This window comes from Xiphophorus maculatus, chromosome 15, assembly GCF_002775205.1.
Source record: "Xiphophorus maculatus strain JP 163 A chromosome 15, X_maculatus-5.0-male, whole genome shotgun sequence".
In the NCBI taxonomy this organism is placed as follows: domain Eukaryota; kingdom Metazoa; phylum Chordata; class Actinopteri; order Cyprinodontiformes; family Poeciliidae; genus Xiphophorus; species Xiphophorus maculatus.
Window position 1 is genome coordinate 13,744,972 of NC_036457.1, and position 23,949 is coordinate 13,768,920.

Below are 23,949 nucleotides of genomic sequence, written 5' to 3' on the forward strand. Positions count from 1 at the left end.
CAAAGTCTTTCTATCTTAGTCAGTTTCTACTGGTTGTGGTCCTGATTTAGAGTTTGGGTCTGTCGCCTAATTAATTATTATAGTCATGTCACCACAATCTTGAATTCGAAACAATGAGCAACTGTTGATTTACAGTTGCTCATTGTAAATGAGTCTGAAAAGTCTGAAAAATCTGCAAAAGTATGAATGATTAAAAACAAAAATGAAAAAACCTCTGGTTTAAATATCATAATTTAATGCTTATGTGTCATGCAGATGAGTAAGTTGAGATCACTCTGTTATTGATTAAAGAAACAAAAACCCATTCCCTGTATACCAGTGTAATTTAATATATTTAATGAGACCACTTTGACAATAAACTGGTCAGTGCAGGCCAGTAGGGGAGCGTTTCAGTTTGAGGCAAAGATTAAAAGAATGTCAATCTGTTTTAGCTCTTTCATGGAAAGAATAAAAACATTTATCACAGAGCTACACATCCTCTCTCATAAACAACACTGCAGGTTTGATGCTTTCACACAGCTCAGGTACATACCTGTCTCGAAAACTGCTATAACAGTGGTTCCTGCTTGTATTCAACCTCATACTATCTCTGGCGTCATCAAACAAAAAGATTACTACACAGAAAAACATTCAAACATTCCTGTCCAAACTGTGACCAGCTGTCTTTTTAGATGCTGCAATAAGAAAAGCCACACAACTTTAAGGTCTATTTTAAATTGCACCAGTCATGTAGTTAATTAAATTGAATAAATTGGACGGAATAAGGTTGTTCTAGTTATACCTGTGATATAAAAGACACCTGAACACACATGCGCACAAGTTTGGATAGAAAAATAAACATTATTCAACAAATCATCTTTCAGATAAAACATTGCAGGGAGCTATTGGCTACAGCTAATAGTGCTGTGCTTTTATGTTCTGTATAGTTGCAAATAAAGCTACCGGTACATAGATGATTGTTTTTAAACCTCGTTTTCAGAAATGTTGTTACACAGCAACTTTTCAGCAAACAGCACCTGGAATCAGTCAAACTTTGGCACACATTTGAGTAACTTGCAAAGCTGGACTGTAAGCTCACACAGTGCATCTATTGAAATAAATAAGAAGTCTAACCATTGAAATAAGGTAATCTCCAAAATAAAAACTCTGCTAAGCTGCCTGAAAACATACATGATAATTCATTCTAAATATACACATCCAGTATTTTGATAAAAGAGCACCTTTTGCTCTTAAGACTAAACAGAATATTGTCTTTGTTGGTTGTCTCTATACGAAAGTGCATAAGAATATTTGACCTATAATCAGATACATCACAAGGAACATCACCACCACATCATCTCCACATCACGGCTGCATTTCAAGGACGCTATCAGTCATTCAGAGCTCTTTTTGCTGGTGACGTTCAGGTGGGAATCAGCTGGAGCTCATAGTCTGTGGACATGTAGTTTCCTCCTCTTCCACTTGGGGGAGCTGCTCCCTCCAGTATGTGAAATGGCTGTAGGTGTCAGAGCAGGGGAAGTCTGAGGAGCAGGAACGCATCTTGAGGGGGAACACGTGGTCTACAACCTCACTAAGACGTGCATACCTGGAAAATAGATTAGAAAGAGGTGGTTGTATTGAGACGATGTGATTTAAGACAAAATATTGTCATAATAATAATAAAGATCAAGCACACTTACGATGAGATGTTAGTCTTAGCATGTTCCTGCACTAGCTCCCCTTTAGGATTTACTGTAAAAATCCGGTTTAGTGGCACCCCTACTTCCTTATAAGAATACACATCCTACAAATGTAAAAGAAAAAATATCTCCAATGACTTATTTCTTTAGAGCAAATGTTATTTATTATATGTATCTGAAATACTGTATGTGATTCCATACCGTGGGTCTGTTGCCAAATGCTGCGTAGAAAGGTTCTGTGTTTGGGAAAAACACGTGTCTGATATCTGTGAGACACTCCACCTTGAATTTCTCAGGTTTCTTCTCAATCACTTCCCTGTTGCATAAAAAAAAGCATGGTTTCCCCTGCTTCTGATCTCATTCTGATCATGTTAAAAAAAATACAGTGAAGTTGGTAAGGGTTGGAAAATTACCTGTGCAGGGCTGAAAAAAGGCTGGATGGGCTGAGAAGGACAGGGCCCATAGGAAGCATGGTGCCTCTCTCATTGACCCAGTTGAGGTAGCCTCTGGTCATGTCAGCCATGCCGATTGCTCGAGCTGAACAATATAGAAACTTGTAGCCATTTCTGTTGGACGGACAAAGAGGTTAGCAAACAACAAAAAACCCCTAGAAATAGAATATGTCCAGAACTACAGAATATCAACTGGCATGAGGTGTGTACATTAAAAATACTTTATGTATTTTCTGCTAGATATCTAAAAAAAGAACAAAAAGTACTGGCCTCCACTGACCAGTTTATTGTCAAAGTGGTCCCATTAAACATATTAAATTACACTGGTATACAGAGAATGTGTTTTTTGTTTCTTTAATCAATAACAGAGCTGTAAGTGATCTCAACTTACTCATCTGCTTGACACATAAGCATTAAATTATGATATTTAAACCAAAGGGGTTTTTCATTTTAGTTTTTATGAATTCATACTTTTGCAGATTTTTCAGACTTTTGTGTCACTTTGCTTCCACTTTTACAAGTGTTGATTTGTAAGTGTCAACAATTGTTGACTCTTGACTTTTACTCATTGCAAACTGTTGATTTACAATGAGCAACTATAAATCAACAGTTGCTCATTGTTTCCAATTAAAAATTGTGGTGACATAACTATAATAATTACTATCTACCAGGAATGGGTCACGCATCACTTTTTTTTTTAGTTTTAGTTTTATGAGCATAATCCAACACTAAGAAATGCTGAAAATGTTATTCATTAATTTAACTACGGTTATGGATCTTACGTAATTATTGGTGCCTCAAAATTTTTTTATTCTTTCAGTGTGAGATTGTACTATTGGAAAAAAGAAATAATTATATCAAGACTCTTTACGCATCTTTACTTTGCTTATATGTTTGTACAAACATTAAACTACGTTTTGCTTCACTTCATATTTATAGTTTATAAAGTATTTGGACATTAGGGGTTCAAATAAGAATAAAAATGCTTACTGGCTGACTTTGTGGTAGAGCTGTGCAATTCCCTGGTGAGTCCAGTCTTTCCCCAGTGTGGGCAGGATGTGACCCAACGTGTCGGACCTGAAATGAAGTTGAGAGGAGTTTTTAATTTAGACAGACTGCTATTTCCAGAAACTGTGTAAATGACCACATGGGTTAGATGAATAAGTGTGAACCAAATGCAACTACTCTAAGGAAATATTAGGCAACAATAAAGCATACAGAATGGAAATTTTATTCCATTCTACTCCAAATAAGCATAGTTTTATTGTAGTAGAGGTGTTTCATTTGCTAAAGCATCAAACACCTGGTAATGGTTCCGTCTATGTCAGAGATGATTATCTTGTCGTCCCAGTTCCAGAGGTAGATGGTTCCCTGACAGCGACAGGTTCCCTGGTACTGAGTGGTCACACTAAACACAACATCATTAGGACCATCCTGCAACTGAAGGGACAGCTGCGTGTATGAGAGGGAGAAGAGACAGGAAAGAAATTAAAATCATAATTCAGCTATATGGAGAAGAAAATTAGATTGAAAGTTGTAGTCAAACTGAGGTCCTCACCAGCTGCTCTGACGTGAGGCGGAGAGTTTTCTTATAAGACACGCCCCCTGAAGAGACCCCAGGTTCTGATTGGATGATGGGGGAGGTTTGATTGCCTGCAAAGTGATCTTCATCGCTAGATGATGACTCTTCTTTCAGTCTGCCATCAAAGAGGTTATAAAATACTAAATGATGCCGCTCAATAAAGTAAAATGTCATTGATAAATTCACTTTAAGATGGATGACTTGACTGTTATCCAGCAGATACTCATTGAATAAGCGGACTGTTCACACAGTGCTGTTTCCAAGCCCATAAACGGAAAGTTAAATGGAAGGATAATGGGTTGCAGAATAAGACGCACAACCATCAGGGATAACTGTAGCCTTAGAAGAATCATGAAGCAAAGCTTCCTTAGTTGGAGCCAGGGCATTAAAAAGCGCATAATACAGATGTATTCAGGACAAAGATTACAACTGTTGAACTCCATGGATTTAGCAACTTTTGAATGAAAGACAACATCAGACGTGTGGGCTAGTTAAAAAAATAACTTAACTGTAGCTCAGAAGGCATAATCATCAAAATTAACTAAAATAAATGCTAGAAATATATCACTCACTGTACCATGAACCTATATATTACATGGGCTTCACTTTTTAACCTTTAAACGTTAAATATTAAGATGGATCGATGGAAGTTTTCTGAGTTCGAATTCTTTACTAACCTGCTTTCCATTTTTCCAACCTCAGCAGTACCACAAGCCCCACATTCAGCGACTGAATCCTAAAAGAAAAGATGTATGTTCATTCAGAAATAAAATGCCAAAGACAATTTCTTTTGGATATGAACAGAGAGGAAGAACTTACTGATTTTGCATTATTATTCCTGCCTCTCCATGAGAACCACCACCTCCCTCCTTTCTTAGGCATCTTCTCCTTCATGATGTTCTCCACCGTGGCCTGAGGAGGAACACACACACCGCCCCAACATCCACGACACACCATTAAATAAGAAAAACGTAAAAAAGTAAAACACAAGGAGTTTATAAATCAACTAACGATAACGCAAAACTAAACCTTCAACTAATTGGGAAAAATTAGTGTGACAGACTGACAGGGAGGATTTGTGAGTGACATGAGACTGACAATAAATTAAACAAGAGCAGGGTGGAGTCTTTTCAAACATACAGAGCTGAAGCTGAAAACACTAGCCAGACAACAGAGGAGGAAATCCAAGGATGAGAGTAAATAACTGAGGCATGAGGACTAATATGTGAAAGGAGGGGAGGAAACAAGAATGAAACAAGAGGAGCACAGAACACAGAGAAGACAAATTTAATCAGATTAGGTTGACTGATGTTACCTAATATAAAACTTATTTTGAGGGTGCGGAACTAAACGTGGTTATAGGGCAGTGTTGTAAACATATGACTGAGTACATCTGTATGAGCGTGCCATCACCTTTGGGAGAGGTTTCTGAAAGGCTTGTATGGCGAGCACGAGTGGGGCTGCGGTGCTCCAGTTATAGTACCTAAGTGAGATGGCAAAATATATTTTTAATTCAATCAGGAAATACATTAAAAGAGGCATAGATAGACAGTATTTCTGCAAAACCCTCCCAAATATGATTAGGGTTAATTCTTAAATGGCAACTTTATGCATAATTTATTTAAGAGTTTCTTACTTTGAACCGATTTTAACAACTAAGTTTGGGTCGTCTATGATGGAGGGGTTGTCTGCAAATTGCTGATAGGAGATGATCTTATCACAGAATTGCTCTAAAAGAAACAAAAGCAAACAGTCAACAATCAGATTCTGAAGTGTCTCGTGGAGTTGTTTTGTCACTTGTGATAACATACCTTTAGTAATCTCTTTGTTGTCAGTGAGCCCCCCACACAGGGAGATGACCATTGATGGCATGTCAGACATGGGGTCACAGTAGCTGTCCACACCGCTGTCGCCCCCCGAACTCATAGACTGTGGGGACAAGCTGGTGCTGTGGAGCCCCGGGTCGGAGATGCTTCTCATGGCTGAAGCGCTCTCACTGCAAGTTTTAAGTGTTAAAATGATCACGTCAGATTATACTGAACTGATTGATCAGAGTTATCACTGTGTAGTCTGTGTGTGCGTGTATCTGTTTTCGTACCTCTTAGGAAAATAAAGAGCAGCAACTTCAGGCTCCAACTCTGTAATGTCGTCCAAGTAAATTCCATCGGAACCAAGATGGCGGCTTCTTTTGTCTGCAGGGGAGAAGGCGAAATCAGGTTTCCTCATCTGTACTTCTAATAAGATTATCCATTGGAAAATAATTTCTTATAGGTTGGTCTAAAAGATTTATTTCTTGTATTTGATTGATTGAGTTTAGGGGAATCCTCTCCCAGAAGTTTAGGGAAATTGAATGGTTGGTCTGGTTTGCCATTTGGGGATATGACAGAAATAGGAAATTCCTATATATGTACAGTTATGTGTTGCACATGAACATATTCACCTTATGCTTAAAACAAACACAATTCCTCTCACTTCAAAACGTCCTTGTAGACCTTTTAGTCACAACTATTCGCTCACACTGTTGGCCTTGCCTGGTCGAGTCTGAGCCAGGTCTGATATTATCGAGTTAGAGATTTTTGCTCCCATCATAGCCTTTGATACACTGGCCTAATTTTGAGTTAAGTTTCTGCAAGGTTTTTTGTTTTCCTTCATGTCTTAGATGTTTTTAGTGCTGCTCAATAACTTTCATTAAGCACAGCACCTTATTCTGAAACCTTAAAATTATTTTAAAAGTCAGTAACAGAAGAGACTGACACCATTTTTCTTATTGGAATAAACTCTGGGAAGATCATAGAAGCGCTTTCTTTATAGACTAACAGCATTTTTACCCTTTTTCTTTGATGGAGAGTCTGTTTTGCTGGATGTACAAGTCGCTGTTTCCTCTGAAGATAGCATCTGAGTCTCCATCCTCATGGATTCTGATTCCATCGTAACCGGGTCCAGGGTTCCCCTTTTGACCTCAGCTTCCTCCTCAATCAGCAAAGAGGGAGCTTGTGTTTTAGAGCTTGGCGCACATTGGTCTGAAGGTGTCTGATGAGGGATCGCTCGGAAATGTGTACTTTTGGACACGGGAATGGATACGGGGAAAACATGTGACCCGGTAGGCTTCAGTGAGAGAAACGAAGGCTAAAGGGGTGGAAAAGGAGAGACGTGTGAGAGTTGAAAATTGAAAACTGCAACAAGATGTCTTTATTTCTATAGTGTTAAGATTTTTAGATGTGTGCATGGTGGACATTTGCTTACCGCAGCAGCCTGGGGCAGCTCTCCCCAAGCCCAGTGCATGGCTGGATTCTGACTGTCTGCTTCAGAATGATTGGTGATCAGCTCTGAATCGCTCTTTGGAGAGGTGGGGCGAGAGTTATCACGACTGGAGGGGAAAGAAATATTGTACAAAAATTAAACATCTCCTTGTCAACAAACAGAACAGTAGAGTATCTTGGAAAGTGTGTGAAAAGAAATTAAAAACATTTTTTGTAGTGCATATTCTCAAACGACAAATCTTTTTTGAAAAATTCAGCTTTTAATTTGAGCACAATTAGATAATGCATATCATTATTTCTACTTTTCTATTAACACCATGTTAACCAGAAATTGTATTTTTATTGAAGTTTACTAAACAGTGAGAATTTCAAGGCACAGTGGTACATGCTGAGGTGGTACTAGTAACAACGAATGTAAAAACTTAATTATTGTAATTTATTAGTTACATTTTCAAATTGGTCACATTGCTGTTAAACTGATTTTTGTTGCACAGTGTAGCTCACTTCTTTTTACTGGCTTACAAAATGGGAAACAGAACGGTACGTACCATCATAAACAACACATACGACATATATTTGATTATGTTTCTTTTGGAAATCATAACATTTCTAATAAAAAACAATTGAGTGCTCTTAGCCTTCATATATGTAGAGTTAAAAAGAAGACTGAAATAGGTTTATTTTGTCCCAAAACGAGGAGGCCGATAGGGAAGGTACAGAGCAACACAATTGTCCAAAGTTCTCTGCTTTAGAACTACAACAAATACAACTAGAATAAAATTTTATTATTTTCATTGAAAAGACTTTTGATTAGAACTACCTATGAATCGGGCTCCACTCTCCATCTGAACGAGTGTAGAGCCCTGCCTGTTTAAAAGAACAGATGCCTGAAGCCACTGTTGGTTCGTCTTGTACGGCGTCCCTTGATAAAGACCTGCAACAAAAACACAATATCTGAGCTTGTGTTTCAATCTACTTGCATGACAGCATCTCTTGTAGCCAATCAAGGTTAGCATGTTTACATCTATCAGTTACGAAAACATGCATTTGTCCTTTTTCTACTTAAAATATTGTGTATTTGAATTAACTTTAACAGCTGAGCTGATTCACATCACACTCAATCATGTCTATTAGGTAGAGGTCAGTTGGTTCATCTCTCCATCCTCGTACAGTCATAATATATCTCATTCCCTTTCATATTTGCTTTGCCACATCTCTTCTTTTTCACCCTTTCTTTTTCTTTACCTGCTGCTCTCCATTTCAGTCTCTTCATCAGAACTGATGTCTATTGAAAACATGTCTTCATCTGCTGAGTAGTCTCCACTCTCCTCCCTCCTTGTGCTCTCTGCCCGACTCTTCCTCCTCCTTTTCCTCCTCTTCTTTGTTATTGCGCCACTGCTCTCGCCATTGCTCCCTAAGGAGCCCAGGGTCTGCGCAGGAGCCCCTGAGCTCTTCCCCATCAGCGGGGAGCTCATTGAAAAGGTAGCATCCGACAAGATGGGAGAAGTAGCCAAGTAGGAGGGAACCACTTCCTGTTAAGATGGCAAACACAAGCAAGATGATAAGTTATCTCACTAGAACAGTTACTTGAAGACATAGGCATAAAGGTCTTTAAACATGGAAAACCTCACACAGTTCAAGCTAGAGATCAATGAAGGCCATTCTGACTCCTTAAAACAGCTAAAAGTAAAATATCTCAAAAACATTTGAAGTTGACACTTCACACTGGTTTATGGAGAGTTTCCTCATATTTTTACATTTTGGTAAACATTCCCAAGCTTCCTGAGAAAGTTAAAACATCTGCATGAAGTGAATGCAGGAGAAAGACAGAATGAGCTCTGTCTGACTGTATTTGCATATTTAATGTTGAGCGCAAATGGGCCTTTAAAATGTTTAACAAAACTAACCACTTTGTCTGAAAGTCACATTTTTCTTGACATGTATCTCAAGCTTATGTTATGCTGAGCTACAAAAACACAAGCAACAGGAATATGTTACACAGTTTGAGCCTGTAACAGGCTGACTTTCTATGAAAGGAAAACAGTTTCAAGGAGAAGCAGTTTTTTTTTCCAGACCTATGGAAAAAAGGAAAGAAAAACATATATTTAACCACATGATTTGTGGTCTGACAGTACTGCCTCCCGTTTTTGCTCTGTGGTGTTTCTCAACCAGTCTACTGGTTGAGAAGCAGTAGACTCCTCCTATCTTCTTTGCCTCATCAAGTCTGGGAAATCTGACACCAGTCTGGAGAACATACGGCACCCACTTCCTTTGTCTGAGCCAGCCACTATTCAGCTTTTTTATTACTTTTGGCAGACCACATTTCTATCAGGTTTAAAAAGTAAGTACCCAAGCTGCATTAACTTGTTCGCAAAGGAAAACCTTGACAAGTCAAACGTAATGGCAGCAGCTTCCCAAAACAAAGGGTTAAATACGCTTTTTAAACCAACTGAGTTTGTTTAACTCAGTCTCTTTTTTTTATTTCTATGACATATTTTCTAACAGCAACACTAAATGTGTGAAGTTCTTAAAGGTCCGTAGGTATATTTTCACTGTGAGACATACAGCTGCAACATCATGAAATGCAGGTATAAATGGCTCCAATAATAAATGCTGCCTTTATAAGTCTCTCGCTCTCGTAAATAGAGAAAGGTTGTTATAAAAAAAAGGAAACTAAAAAAATCCAAGATGGGCTGCACACAGCCTGACTGATTTTCTGCGATGAAATGTAAGGAGGAAAAGTGTTTAAAGCTTTGTGGTGAAATATATGAGTGGTTGGGGTATACCTTTTTTGATTTACCCATTCAGCTAAACAGAGATATTCTTCAAATGGCAAATAATAATCAAACTCTTTTTATCCTTACAGCTGATATGGCATGACCAAAGAACCCATAGAAAAGGTGTTTTCCTGAATATTACCTGATCATTGTTTGTTTGTTGCACAAAGAATGCCTCTCCATTGTCGCCCAGCTTCATGTGCAGATCCACTGGTTCTCCATTGATTTCTATGTCAACCTATAGAGGAGAAAATATTTTTAAAAATAACAAACTAAAACATTCATTACCGTGACAAAATCCACAATTTTGTTCCATTTGAGCCTCCTTACCACTTTCTCTCGGGACCGGAGGACGCCCATTTTGCCAAAGCGAACATGGAAGGGCGAGCAATGCAGCGAGCCATCAGGATGTCTCACAACGATGACGTCGATGCAGCCAGAAAGCGTTGCGGGGTTGAGTCCTCGGTACAGCTCTTTGACCTGGACAAACACCTGACCTGCGAGCTGGCCCACGTAGTTCATGGTTTGACGGGTCTGTAAAAATGGACATTGAAAATGGGAAAATGAAAGAGGAGAAAATAATTGATTTAGGATTTGTCCCTTGACTAATAACAAACAGACCAACAAAAATGAGTAATGGAAAAAATGAAGAAAAAGGTGACATTTTTTATTTTATTTTTGACAAACAAAAATCTGAAATGCATTTATATTTGGCACTCCTGAGGCATGACTTAGCAGAAACACCCTTTGCTGTAGTTACAGCAGCTCGTCTGCTGGGTTTTGTCTCTACCAGAGTAACAGTCCCGCTGTAAAGTGCCCTCTGCCCCACTTGCATGTTTTTTGCAGCGTCAAACTTATCTTGCTGCATGGCACACTAATTCAATAACTATTTCAGGGTATTAGAGTTAATCAGGCTGAATTACAATGCTTTCCATACTTTTCAAATATCTCATTAGAAACCTTTTCTTCTTACTTTCACAATTATGCACTTCTTTGTTTTGTCCATCATATAAAATCCCAATAAATCCCATTAAAGTTTGTGGCTGCAACATAACATATGACAAATTTGACTGGTACGAATACTTTTTCAAATCGCCATATGCTGTGCTATTTATTTCTACTTCACATTTCCACCCATCTCACTCCTTCTCCCGTATGGAAATCACATCCAACCGTTTTCCAGTCAGTAACCCCAGACACCAGAGCTCAAACAACACACTTAAGCCTGCCACCACTTCTCAAGTGATCATTTGATCATAACTGTTCATGTCTTAAATTAGCTGAGCTCAACTTGCAGCGTCACGACATTGAGAACACCAGAAAGACACAGTTGCACAACAATCCATTAAAATATCAAAAATAGCATCTCTGCCACTGCTGACGTCTGCATTATCTCCCTGGAACACAATTTTACATTCAAGTGAGCTCCTTCTTAAAGCATTATGCAAATAAGGGGCTATCTTGAACAGGCTTGAATGTAGCATGCAGGCTGATTTTATGACTTGAGGCATTTTAAATTCCAGATGAGGTGTAAAAAGACAGGAAACGTAACCTACGCATGTCAAAGTTGGATATAAACAGACAAGGTGAATCCGACCTTGATTTATTTGGCAGATGCCCCCATCCTATTAAAGACTGATATGTGCCTCATCTCTTTTTTATGATCAGGACACCTCTTGAATAACAAGAACCCTGAGTTTCAAGCAGTAGGTCAGACTGAGAATCTGTACTGTCACCTGAAACATTTATTGTAAATAACACCCCCCCTACATCTAAGCTGATACTAGAACACAATGCTGAACAGATGAGTCTAAAAATAAACTGTCTGCTGTGAGGGAATTTTTTTTAAAAAAAAGAGGAAGAGTGGCATAAAAAGCACTTGACAGCTTCTGGTTTCACAAGCATGTTTAAGAAAAAAAACTCAAGTTCAAACAGTGACTTTAATAGAGCTATGCTCACGAGATTCATGAGGTTAACAATCACAAGCTGCAGATGGAATTTCACTGGTTCACTCCGAAGATATTATGGACTGAGTCTTTTGTTGTCAGCCAAGTCTCATATTTACAACACAGACAAACGTAATCCTCTGAAAATTAAACTCATCGTATTCATTTATTATTGAAGTGAGCTTGGTCAGTTTTTAAATGGAAATATTTAATAACCAAGGCAATAAATTATTACAAAATGGACCAACACATGCCAGTACACTAGCCTGGGGCAAGCAGCCAATCAGCTTCTTAAAAAAAAACATTAAATTTTTAAAACAATTAAGTTCAGGAAAAATAGTTGAGACATATTTATCCAGCGTGTACGAAAATGACTATTATGAACGATAACAACTATGTAAGGACAAGAATATGACATGAGAACCCAAAGATGCAGTAAACATTTCCATTCATACATTTGAAGGAACAGACTTGAGGACGTAGCCTATTTATAAAAGCACGCACGTACCTGTTTGTAATGAATATGCCAGTCTTTAACGAACACTTCCTCAAGGTGGAGCAAAACAAAAATGTTTAAAAGTTCCGTTTTCCTAACAGAGCGTTACATTGCCTTGTGTTTTCGTCAAACAGCCGCAGTGGTAGACTCTTTAAGTGAAAGCGAATCACATTTCTCCATCCTTGTTTATTCTCTTTAACTCTTCATGTAACCTAGTAGACGATAATGTCACATGCAGCAAAACCGGCCATCTTGTCGGCCAATCAGCTTCGAGCTGGCCAGCTTACTCTTATGGCAAACCAATTGTATAAATAGTTCATGTCCTCGACAGTAATTTTAGACTTTACTCATTTTATTTCCTACACTCTTAACTAGTTTTTTTTTTACTACTTTGAATGGTCTAGTCAGGCCAAAAGTTCTACTAAATATTTGGGATTTAAAAATCTGTTATCCAATTTGTTACCCATCATCGCCAAAACCTAAATTGGTTCCCAATCAGATTTTTGCAGAAACTGGCTATTTAGTCAACACAAGTGGGTTCTAAACAGGAAGTCTATTATGAACACAGGGACTTTATGGGTTATGGGTCAAAATGGATGCAAAACGTCCTCTTGGTGGGTATGGCATGACCAGTTCTGGAGCACTCCTTTTCTTACATAAAAACGTAGGAAACAAACTGAGAAAAACATCAAAGGAACGAAATAGAGAAATGGCCATCACCAAAACAAGATCAAATATTTGCACAAACGGCTTGCCATAATACCTTTCCTAGGCCACGGAGGTACACCACTCGGTTGTAAACGGAAATCAAGTCGCGTCACTTTCTCAGAGCTTTTTAAGGTCATATAAACAATTCACACTAGAATGCGCGATTTCTAAAAACGTTTAAATAACTACTGCTTTATCAAACTACAAATTGTAAGATTATATAGTTATTTTATAGTTGTTTTATAGTGTGTAATAAAGATCCACCTCCACATGGCTTAAGTGAAACATTTTGACCACACTTTTTCAGGAGACCGTGCAGACATTTAAAGAACATTTAACTGAGTTGCATCCTGCAGTTTTGCAGCGAAAGCGGGAAGCAGTTGGGAGCTACGTCAGCGGTTACAGTCGCTCAGTGAGTGTGACGCAGTGAGGTGATCTTCCTGACCAATCACAGCCCTACCTCGCTGCACAGCCGATGTTAGCTGTTGTAGCAAGAGACCCTTCAGAGAGATTGTGTTAAAAGGATGTGGCTGACTGGTGGTTTTTGTTTCATGTTGCTCAACATTGACAAGATATTTTTATAACAACCCATCTATCGATTGTTGCACAAAATTCCCCTTCTTTACATAGCACACAAAATATGTTCACTTTGTTAATCCCTCTTAGGATTTGTCTACTAGCTTTACACAAGTAGGTTTTTGCCAGTTCTTCTCTCTTCTTGTCTCTATTACCTTTGATTAAATTTGAATAGTTTAGAAGACAACAATTTTCCAGACTTGTCAAATTCTCAACTAGATATAAATTTGGACTTTGACTGGACCATTCAAACAGGAATATGTTTTGATACTGTTCCTCAATAGATAATATTCCTCATGTGTGTCTGTGCAGCTCTTTTGACAAACGAGATTAATTAGGCCCTCCAAAATGGCTAATAATTTGGGCCAAAGATGCAATTTAAATATCTTTTACAAATAAGTGACAACCAGCAATCTTTGACTTCTTTTTTTTTTTTTTGGCAAAAACGTTTTACAAACACAAAAACTGTTGCAAGTGGTCTGCATTTGTTTATGGCCTTGGGACTCCAAAGTGCTTTAAAGTATAATAAATCATTCACCCATTCAAATACACGTTTACACGCTGATGATGGTGGTAAGCTACCAGTTCCTCAGACCACCATCAGCAGGTGTGAAACTACATGGACTGTAACATGTTTTCCATCAATAGGGGCACCAGTAATTTTACTAAAATATATATATTTCTTAATCTTTTCTGAACATGGGATTTTAGATCCACTTCTAAATGTCAATGAACATGTTCATCTTTATGAAAAAGAAGCATTCTGCCAAAAGATTTAACCCCAAACCCGATAGCTAACATATCTCTCAGCTGGATGGTTTACTTATACAAATATGGTCTGACATCCCATCAGTCTCTCTGTCAGTTTCAGAGGGACCTCTTAGGATATATGAGCTTCACAGCTGTCTTTACTGACATGTTTCTAAGAACAAGTCCACTGAGAGTTGATGTAAACAACTCGTGCTGGAAGCTTCATGCTCAACATGTTTAATCACTTAGATGAGGAATATCATAAAGAAAAGACAGTTTTCTTTATGGCACTTTAAAAAAAAAAAAAAAAACAAAACACACAAACATTTATGTTAGTCTGCGTCATTATGCACACAGAAGTGTAACACTGTTTGTCACGTGACTGAAAATACTGAATTATCAGAACCATCTTTTGGCTTGCATACCAATTAAATGTGAGATACTGTAGCGGTCAGCTGGAACTCTCAATGTGTTAGCCACATTCTCATGTCTACCAAGGATGTACAAGTATTTTCAGACTGTTTGTTTTATTTATTTATTTATTTATATTTTACAAAGAAACCATTATAACAAGTACTTTGCTTAACCTTATTATATGTGATCATTTCTAGTTTGCTCATCTCACATTTTTATTTTGATATGTTTTTATTCAAAGAAACACTGAATAAAAGCATTTCTTATTGCATTTCTTTGTGATTTTTTTTATTTTTTATCAGAAACTCACTTTATCAGAAAATCAGGCAGATTTTGTCCGAAAGCCCTCAAATACAACACGTTCTGTTAAAATTAATAAGCAAGGGTGGATTGTTTTAACAGATACAACGCTTTATGTTGTGACAAGACTGACTAATATTAAAGCTGCTCTGACTGACTTATGCTGTTCTGGCCTGAGAATCGCAGGGCTTGAAAGAAACATTGATTCAGAGGTTAAATTAAACTCAAAGGAGAAAAAAGAAACATAGGACAAAGTAAGCGTAACCTCTTAAAGTTTGCTTTAAGAGGTTACAGGAAACCGTTTTGATTGCACATTTTCCCAAAGGGCCACGGGTTATTGTATTTAATTTAAAAGACATTGTGTTAAAACAAAAAAGCTTCCCTCAAAGCGCACGGACTCACAACATTTTATTGAATTTGCATAAACATAGCCAGAGTTATGGAATTATAATTCCACTATAATATAAACGAACTTAAGAGGGTTGAATAAAAAGTGATTTTGAAAGAAAAATGTTGCCCTTATACATTTCAAAACTTTTCAGTCTGAGCTAGAAGTTGTCATCTTGTGTGATAAATGTGTTGCTTTGATCACATGATCTTCTCATGAACAGGGTGAGAAGATCACGTGATCGCTGGAGCGTTTACCCCGTCCACCAACCCAGCCTGGCAACCTGTTACCCCCACCTCTTCTGGCCTCTTGACACTCTTCCCAGATTTCACTTGTACCAGGTCGCTTTACATATGGGATTATCTAAACACACCCAGCAGCTTGGACGGCCCCTGTTATTTGAACCTATTGGGTGACTTCTATAACCGGTCTTCAATATTTAACTCAGACCTAAATTTGCATTGGAACAGAATGCACTAGCTGGAAAGGACAAAGTGCTGTAATCCCTGTTGATGTCTCTTTCATACACGCTTATAATTTGTAAAACACGTTACCCAGCTCCAGGTGGTGTCAGTAGAATATTGCTGAACGGCCTCATCGAGCTCCTCTTCGTCCACTGATATCATGTGTTGAATCTCAGAAACAGGAAGGCTGGAATGTCCTCAAAGTGGATGTTTGTATATTGCAGAAACTCCACAGGTCTTAGTTGCGTTCTTGAACATGCGTCTGTACTCTCCGAGCTCGGCAAGTGTCTGACTGTCAAGTGCAAGTGGACTAAATTTACCTGGGACCCCCAGTCGGAAACCTGAGTCAGCCCTTGAGTGTGCATCTTCCATTGGAACCTCTGACTTCTTAGGCATTTGTTGGGATTGCTGGGATATTTTGACGTAATGTTATTCCTAGAGGTTTTACATGATTTCACACCAGTCGGACAGCTGACCTCCCCACTGAGGAGTTCAAATGCATGCCTGTCAGTCTTCTCAATAAGTTAATTTCCTTAATTACTTAGGAGAAACGCTATAATATGTGTGACATTTATTGCCCTATGGAAGACCACAATATTGTCGTCAATCACATTCATATAAGGTCAACTGTTATGTGAGCACATGGTCTTACTGGTACACAGTGACCACTGTAAATAATATGACCCTGTTATCGCCCATGTGTTTTGTGTGCCAAGAGAATTAACGCCATAATACAGTGCCTTGCCAAAGTATTCATTCTGCCTTAATTTTAAAATTATATTTAAGGTTACACCCACAAACTTTAATATATTTTCTTGGGATTTTGTATGACAAACCAACACAATACAGAGCATAATTGTGAAGTTGAAGGTAAAGATATATTTTAATTAGAAAACTATCTCAAGAGAGCATCAGGCATTTGTTTTCAGCCCCTTTCATACTGATACCACTAAATGAAACCCAGTGAAGCAAAAAAAAAAAGCAAACAAAAAAACCCAGCAAGGCCAAGGGTAACTCTGGAGGAGGTGTGGAAATTAATATCTCAGGTGGAAAAATATGCCAACAGAATATTAATTGTGCATTTCACATGTCTGGCCTTTATGGAAAATGACAAGAAAAAACGTTTTTGCGAAAGAAAGTCACAACTCCTGTTTGCTGTTTACATCCAATCCAATGACCAAATCCTGAAGCTTGATCTGAACATTTTATAACCAATAGGTTGCAGGTTCGAACACGCAATTTATCTACTTCAGTTGTCTCCTTGGGCAAAACAACTGCTTGTGGTGGTCAAAGGGCCATGAATGAATGTGTATGAGTGGGTGACTGATTGTAATGTAAAATCCTTGGGCTAGATGAAGTGCTGTACAAACACAGGTCTCTTAAAAACTCTGAAAAGGTCAGTCTCTGGATGTGCAACGCTGGTAGAGTCAAGAGTTATGCAGTTTTTCCCTGAGTCAAAGCGACTAAATAGAAATTAACCAAATGTATAATTTCCCTTGCAGGTCTTATTTATATCTTGATTTATGTTTATCATTTAAATTCATGAGAAAATCCACCGAAGTTTGTAGTTGTAACAGGGCAAATGTGTTAAAAGTTAAAGGGGTATAAAATAGCTTTAACACTGTGGTGGGAAAACCTGTGACTACAGCTCACTCTGGTGTTGAATGTGTGTATATACATTCTAGAACAAACTACAAATTGCCTTCACTTTTTTCTGTTTGTCACATAGCCAATTAAATGTTTTTAGCATACAGAGTAATATATACGTGCGACAACATATATACAATAATGTTTTCATATAGATGGAATTCAATTTTTGAACTTTTTTGTTAAGTAAGTAACAATGAAATCTTTCTATGCCTTTTAATGTCAATGTTCCATTTTCCCGAGGTACCTGAAGGCAGCACCCGGTCTTGTCGTATATCCAGCTAACTGACTGTTAGCTTTTGTGTCAATATGGAGTCTGGCTGTTTGTTTGTTGTTTCTGGCTAATAACCCGCTGGCACTTGGTGGCTTTAATGTTCCGTGCAGGTCACCTAAAAACCATCGGCAAAGCGGGAACTGGCTGGTAGGTGGTCTTTAAAAATCACTGAGACGTAGGATAACTCATCGCTCACGTTCATTGAACTCGCGTGGATCAGCTGGTTGCAGAGCAACACAGGCTAGCTACATCAACAGGCTAGCATCGAAGCTTTCTTGAATGTCGAAGGGGGTTTTAATTGTTTATCTTGACGGCGATTCTCACAGCAGAACAACCAGTTGTGTATTTACGCTTATTGCTTGCTAGACGTGACGCAGCTATGTCTTTGTCATGCGTATATTGACGTGGACAGGTCTAACTAACAAGAAAACGTTAGCTTACGAAGCTAAGCAGTAAAACCGCTGGCGATATAAGAGATCTGCTGTAAATTCATAGAAACGCCGCAAACAATATCTGCGGTTTTCATATATTTCTAACAGCTGTTGCAACGTAAGTAACAGTCAATGTGCGTGTTGTTCAAACCATCCCTCTTCGAGTTAAAGAATGTCATTTAGTTGTGTCTTGTCTGTGCTTAGCTGTTTTGTTCGTCACTGTTGAATATTGTCAATAAAGGTATTGCCACTTCTGTTTGTTGCTTATGGGGTTCTATCCGAGAGAAAGTGTATCTGCGTCTCCCAAAGCAAATGCTTATCTTCACATATAAAGTGCTGACGTTTGTAAAAGACAAGCAAACGCGAATAATCATTTTTCAACATTTGCCCTCCTTCCCAGGCACTTTCACCGGACAATGGACGAGCTGGTCCATGACCTGGTGTCGGCACTGGAGGAGAGCTCGGAGCAAGCTGCCCGGGGTGGCTTCGGCGATGGCGGGGACCACGCGCTAGCAGTGGGTTGTCTGCTGAAGAGACAGGCTCGGAAACGGAGGGGCAGGAAACGACGCTCAGACAACCCCCATCCGCCCTGGGATACGGGCCACCTCAGTGAGGGTTCAGAGTCCAGTGTGGAGGAACATAAGGTGAGGCTGGGGGTGTGTCCTGGCTGCTCGAGAGGTTTTACTAGTCAGGCAGCTTCCAAGTGGATCCCACAGGTGTTTTTATTTTTGTTTGTTTAGACAATAACTTATCAGTGCAAGGTCATATTTTGCAGTATTAGCCAATGAGAGGCAGGCACTCTAATCTGTTTTCAAAAGAACCTTGTAAAACCAATCAACATTCTCTTTCAGATAGTTCATTCAATCATTGATCTGTATTTGTTCTTTATTCTTTGCGATCAGTTGAAAGATCGCAAAGAATAAAGACATGAAACGCTTCTGATTTAACATGAATTGGATGTTGCAGGTTTTTTTGTATTTGAAATAATGAATGTGTTTGTACACCCATACAAAAGGATCAGTACACTGTGTCCAGCCAGATACCATTGGGTTTACAGGAAATGCCCTGAAAAACTTTTAATAAATGTTCTCTTGTCAATGGTGCTATGGTAAATAATAAACCTTTAGCACTGAAGTCTGAGCTGTGTCCTCTGAAAGCATGCACAGCACCCAAATATCTACTTAACTTGTATGATGCGAATAACTAAATTGATTCATAAAAGGTGGGTATTTGTTGCATTTTTGCTTCAGTTTTCCAACTATCTACCAGATCTAGATGAAGTAAGAGTAGCTCTTGGATAAACCTAAGATTTTGTACTCTGGTCACTGTATTAGCTGCTTCCAGTGTCATTCTTTTCATCTTTAGACAGTGAACTGGATCTATCCTTGCTGACATTCGAGCACCTTTCGACGTCTCACAACTTACCGAGCATGTCACATTTCCTTGTCGCCACCAGGACTACCGTGCCAGCTCAGGAGGTGTTTCCGCTGCCAACAGCCACGCCCGTGACAACAGCGACTCTGATGACCAGCTTGGCCCCAAAAGACGACCGCCCCACGCTGCCGACCTGGGACGAAGCAAGCGGCCAATTTGGCCCGACGACCTGGCCGTCCTGGGGTCAGCAGAGGGAACTCGCAGCCTTAGACGCCGGCGTAAGGTCAAACGTATGGCTGTGGACCCGCCGGTAGAACCAGAACCTCACTCCTCCATCTTACTCGGGCCCCCGCCGGTCCCCAAGGCTCGTGTCGGCAGCAGGCCGCACAGACTCTATGGTAACGAGAGTAGGGGCGCCATGGAGCTTTGTGGAGGTGGCCTGCTGGGCTCTGTAGGAGAAAAGAACCGTGTGAAGAAGAGAAAACTGGCAATGCAAAGACTAGGGCTAGAAGCTGCAGACGAAGGGGTGGTTGTTGAGAGTGAAGACCCTCTGTCTTCACCAAAAGAGGGATCTAAAGAGAAGATGGAGCTGGACGAGCAAAAGGGCTCAGATGAGGACATGAGTGACAGGTGGTTAGTGTTTTGGCTTTCTTTTTACTATTTCCACTGATTTTCAAGTCCCCCACCTTTGTTTCTGTTATTGACGAGAGTTTAATTTTAGATCCGGGTTGTGTTTTGACTATTTTTCCATCCCTGGTGTTTAAACTGTACATTTAATGACCTTTTGTTGTCTTTTACAGTGAGACCAGCAGCGTCAGTAACAGCAGTGATGGTGGCCTGTATACTAATGATGAGGGGAGGCAAGGTGTGTATGTAGTCCTGTTCTTCTCTAGGTTTTAATCCGAATCTCTCCTTTAGAGGAACAACACGTAAATAACCTCTGATGTAAGTTATAAGTGTTTTCCTGGACTGGACAAGTAAAGAAAAAAAGTTAAAATAGATTTATTCCCAATCTTTATTCCATGAGTCCTTTAATCATTAGATACATTCATCCTTCCAATCTGTAGTTTTTGCTGTTTCCATATTTAAATCCAAACTACTGCAGAAATATCTGCCAGCAGTTGATGGTGAAACTTTTTTTTATCCTGTTTGAAAATTGCCAAAAAAAAAAAAGAACTAACAACTTTGGACATGTAATTATGCAAAACATTGGTTTATTACATTAACTGTGTGGGAAACCAAGCAGGCATATTTTAGTTCTACTGGGAGGTCACAGTTTCTATCTTTGCTCCAGGTGATGATGAACAGAGTGATTGGTTCTGTGATGGAGAACCGGCGTCCGGATCTGGGCCCGGGGGTGCATGTGGGATAGCAGGAGTGGTTCCCTGGTGGGAGAGGGAGGCGACGTCGGAGGAGCTGGACCTCGCCGACCCGGTCTTCAACAGCATTCTCACAGGATCCTTTCCTCTCCTGAGCCCCGCTGCACAGAGAGGTACATTATGAACTGCTGGACCCTTAAAAATGCATGTCATTATGTCATTCTTGACCAGTAGGGAGCAAAATAAACAAAAAAAAGTGGAAAAAATGTATTACTTATTCTATAAAAAAAAATCTTTGTTTTTTTTTTGTCGTCTCTCAATAGGAAGAGAATACATTTAAATTAGTTTAACATTTATTTGAGCACCCTTTTTAAAAGCCAAAGAGTATGAATTCAAGATGAATTCTTAATTTAGTTTAATCTTATTGGCCAAATGAAATTAGATCAAAAGTGAGTTGATCTGTGAATAAACTTGCATTGATGTTGGGCAGGGTTCCAGGCCAGGTTGAGTCGTCTCCATGGAAACCAGCAGGGATCCGAGGCGGGATCCAGTCAGGGCTTCAGCGAAAGGCTGAGCCAAGATCCCCATGAGTGAGTTATCACCTGCTACTAAATCTGATCTATTTATTTATTTTTTTGCTTTCTTGTTTTTTAATTTCTTTTGTCACCCTTCTGAAAGTTATGTTTGTAGATGAATTTGGGTTGTCTTTTGTATTGGGAAATATGACCAAATTATTAATAACATACGTCAACAAAGATATTTTGTCCTTTCCTACTTTCTTTGCTTTTCTTTTGATTCATGTCCTTCCTTCCTTAGAGTTTTTTCCCAAGTCTCCAGGTTTCAAGCCTTCCTGCTGTAAAAATGCAATAAATTCATTCATTACTTTCAAAATGTACATAAAATAATGTGAATTTTGAAACAAGAAAAGTGAGTTTATCATTCGGATGTTTTAATTACACCATTTCTTCCTAATCAGACCGTGGTTTAACGCAAGCTCAAGGAGGGACCATGGACAGGTGAGCTATGTTTCAAACTGGTCGAAATGCTAAGTTCAAGGTTTCACCCACTGCTGCAATAAAATCTAGATGTATTGCTGGAATCGTTCAGATTGCCTAAAAGATGAAGTTTTGTCTTTTTTCTTTCTGTCTTTTACCTGCCACTGCAGTTGCACTGGGATCCACGAACAGACAGAGGGCATCGGAGGAGCTGTTCGGTAAAAACAGCAAGCAGGTGAGAATAATTTAAAGCATATAATGTCCAGATAAATTAAAACTTCTTTTTTTGTGTGTGTGTTGTATGCTGTCAGAGATGAAACTTAAAACCATTTTTGTTCACCCACCTGTTCTGCAGGCAGACCAGCGGACACCTCGGCTCTCTATGCACAGGCGACATTAAACGGAGGCGAAAGGCAGCTCCTCTAGGTACCGTTGTTCCCTCAGGTAACTGATGGAAACACACTCCTTATACCTGATAGACTTTTCCTTTCACGGATCTATATGCATCTTATCTCACGTCTTCTTAGCTAAAAATATTGGCAGTTGGGCCATGAGACACGCAGCAAATGTTGGTAATGACAGGGGAACTAGCTGTAACCAGATCACTTGGAGACCCCGGAGTGAGAAGCTTTTACTCAGCCCTGCTTACAAACGGAGGATTAAAACAGTAAGTAGTTACCCTCTGTGACTAAAGCAAAGTTCCTAGAAAACAGAGAACAGCAAGACCATTATCCAAGGCGGAAGCTAGTCCTTACTTCTCCGGATGCAGTTGTTGCACGACAGGAAGTGTGGCTAAGTCAATTACCTGGTTACGTTTGCAGAAAGGCCGGACAAACAAGCAAGACCGAATGCCTAATCTCTGAGATAACAGCAAGTAGCCAGGATTACAAACTTTTCAGTGGACTTTAGGTGACCAGTCTGTGGCTCGTACTATAAGGAAAATAGCAGTTGTAGCTCATGTGCCAGATACATTTGTGTGTGGCTGACTCCTTATGCTCTGACTCCATCTGAACGTTACATTTTCTGAATTGTCTCAAAACTCTTGAATGAATTTGGTATCATATTCTTCCTGGGGCTGCAGGAAGAATGTGTTCTTAGAGCATTTTTAAAAAACTGTTTCTCCTTCTACTCAATTTTCTATTAATTTGCTTTGATTCAGTCTTCTGTGAGAAGTTAGATTCCTTAGCTACACCCTTTTTGGCTTATCCTTCATATAACATGTTAATAACTTTATAATTATCACACTTTGGAAAGCTGTCGGCGATAATCAGCAGAATTAACAGGAATAAATGCTTAGATCACAACTGTTTGCAATGAATCTTTATTGTCAGAGTTTCACTATTTGAATTGAATTAATAAAAAATATGTATTTGTTATATTATTCTAATTTATTGAGAGGAACTTGTTTAGCACCCACCAATTTTTTGAGCCAGGCTAATTCTGTGTCAAAATACAAAACATTCATGAAAGTAAAATCTCATGTTTGATCCACAGGAACCAACAATCTGTGTATTGATTTCTGGCACAAAAAACGAAAGTTTTTTTTTTAAGGTTCCTTTTAAGTCGTAATCTTTATTTTATCTTTATTTGTGTTCTGAAAAGACTTTTTGATTTGCTGTGTTTTTTTCCTTACAAACTTTAAATGTGCCTTTTATTTATTTTTTTTGCTAACTTTAAAACATTTTCTTCTCAGGTGTGGTTGGGGAAAACGCAGCTCCCATCCCTGACACGAACATGGGGAGCCGCATGTTGCAAAGCATGGGCTGGAGCCCGGGGATGGGACTCGGCCCTGAGGGGAGGGGTATCACCGAACCCATCCGGGCCACACAGAGACCCAAAGGGGCAGGTTTAGGTTTCAACTGATCTGTCGCTTCCTGGACTCTGAGACACGATACTGCAAAAAAAAAAAAAAAAAAAAAACGCCAGATGAAATTCTCCTCAGGATGATTCTTAACCAAAGTCCTGCGAGCTGCAAGAATGAAACGGTTCTACCAAGAACGTCTGTGGTGACAAACTTTCCCCATATTGGGGAAACTTTTACAAAATCTGGGATTGAGACACGTGACAGTAATGGGTAGAAATGAGTTCTCCATGTTGGAGAACTTGACGGTGAAGCT

The 23,949-nt window shown here is 39.1% G+C and overlaps 2 protein-coding genes across 4 annotated transcripts; one reads left to right on the forward strand and one right to left on the reverse strand.

Annotated features, from left to right (window-relative positions):
• Positions 1-284: 284 nt before the first annotated feature.
• On the reverse strand, positions 285-16,066 carry lpin1 (lipin 1). 2 transcript variants are annotated; one of them, XM_014469194.2, is made up of 20 exons: positions 15,883-16,066; positions 10,081-10,284; positions 9,893-9,988; positions 8,219-8,505; positions 7,794-7,907; positions 6,957-7,080; positions 6,542-6,839; positions 5,812-5,905; positions 5,525-5,709; positions 5,350-5,443; positions 5,127-5,196; positions 4,533-4,625; positions 4,391-4,449; positions 3,690-3,828; positions 3,435-3,583; positions 3,122-3,208; positions 2,093-2,245; positions 1,881-1,995; positions 1,680-1,783; positions 285-1,585 (listed from the first exon to the last, which is right to left on the reverse strand). In XM_014469194.2, exons 1-20 carry the CDS (start codon positions 15,952-15,954, stop codon positions 1,414-1,416), a joined length of 2,709 nt encoding a protein of 902 aa, XP_014324680.1. In that variant the 5' UTR covers positions 15,955-16,066; the 3' UTR covers positions 285-1,413. The 2 variants fall into 2 exon arrangements, with proteins under 2 accessions (XP_014324680.1, XP_023204094.1); XM_023348326.1 differs by lacking the exon at positions 15,883-16,066 and adding an exon at positions 12,205-12,408.
• A 1,638-nt stretch (positions 16,067-17,704) lies between these two features.
• Positions 17,705-23,752, forward strand: gpatch2 (G-patch domain containing 2). Of its 2 annotated transcripts, none has more exons than XM_014469213.2 (10): positions 17,705-17,860; positions 18,545-18,788; positions 19,601-20,151; positions 20,319-20,383; positions 20,813-21,010; positions 21,328-21,427; positions 21,814-21,853; positions 22,003-22,067; positions 22,188-22,276; positions 23,526-23,752. In XM_014469213.2, exons 1-10 carry the CDS (start codon positions 17,811-17,813, stop codon positions 23,693-23,695), a joined length of 1,572 nt encoding a protein of 523 aa, XP_014324699.1. In that variant the 5' UTR covers positions 17,705-17,810; the 3' UTR covers positions 23,696-23,752. The 2 variants fall into 2 exon arrangements, with proteins under 2 accessions (XP_014324699.1, XP_023204083.1); XM_023348315.1 differs by having other exon boundaries at positions 19,601-20,148.
• The last annotated feature ends 197 nt before the right edge of the window (positions 23,753-23,949 follow it).

Bases quoted from the DNA above. Each gene is read 5' to 3' on its own strand.
- lpin1 (XM_014469194.2), bottom strand. From the start codon at position 15,954: ATGATATCAGTGGACGAAGAGGAGCTCGATGAGGCCGTTCAGCAATAT. The intron at 5,906-6,541 runs GTAAAAATGCTG...TCTCCCCTGCAG, and splicing joins CTCTCCATCAAAGAAAAAGG to ACAAAAGAAGCCGCCATCTT. The intron at 2,246-3,121 runs GTAAGCATTTTT...TCCGTCCAACAG, and splicing joins CTCTACCACAAAGTCAGCCA to AAATGGCTACAAGTTTCTAT.
- gpatch2 (XM_014469213.2), top strand. From the start codon at position 17,811: ATGTTCCGTGCAGGTCACCTAAAAACCATCGGCAAAGCGGGAACTGGC. The intron at 20,384-20,812 runs GTGTGTATGTAG...TCTTTGCTCCAG, and splicing joins TAATGATGAGGGGAGGCAAG to GTGATGATGAACAGAGTGAT. The intron at 22,277-23,525 runs GTAACTGATGGA...TTTTCTTCTCAG, and splicing joins AGGTACCGTTGTTCCCTCAG to GTGTGGTTGGGGAAAACGCA.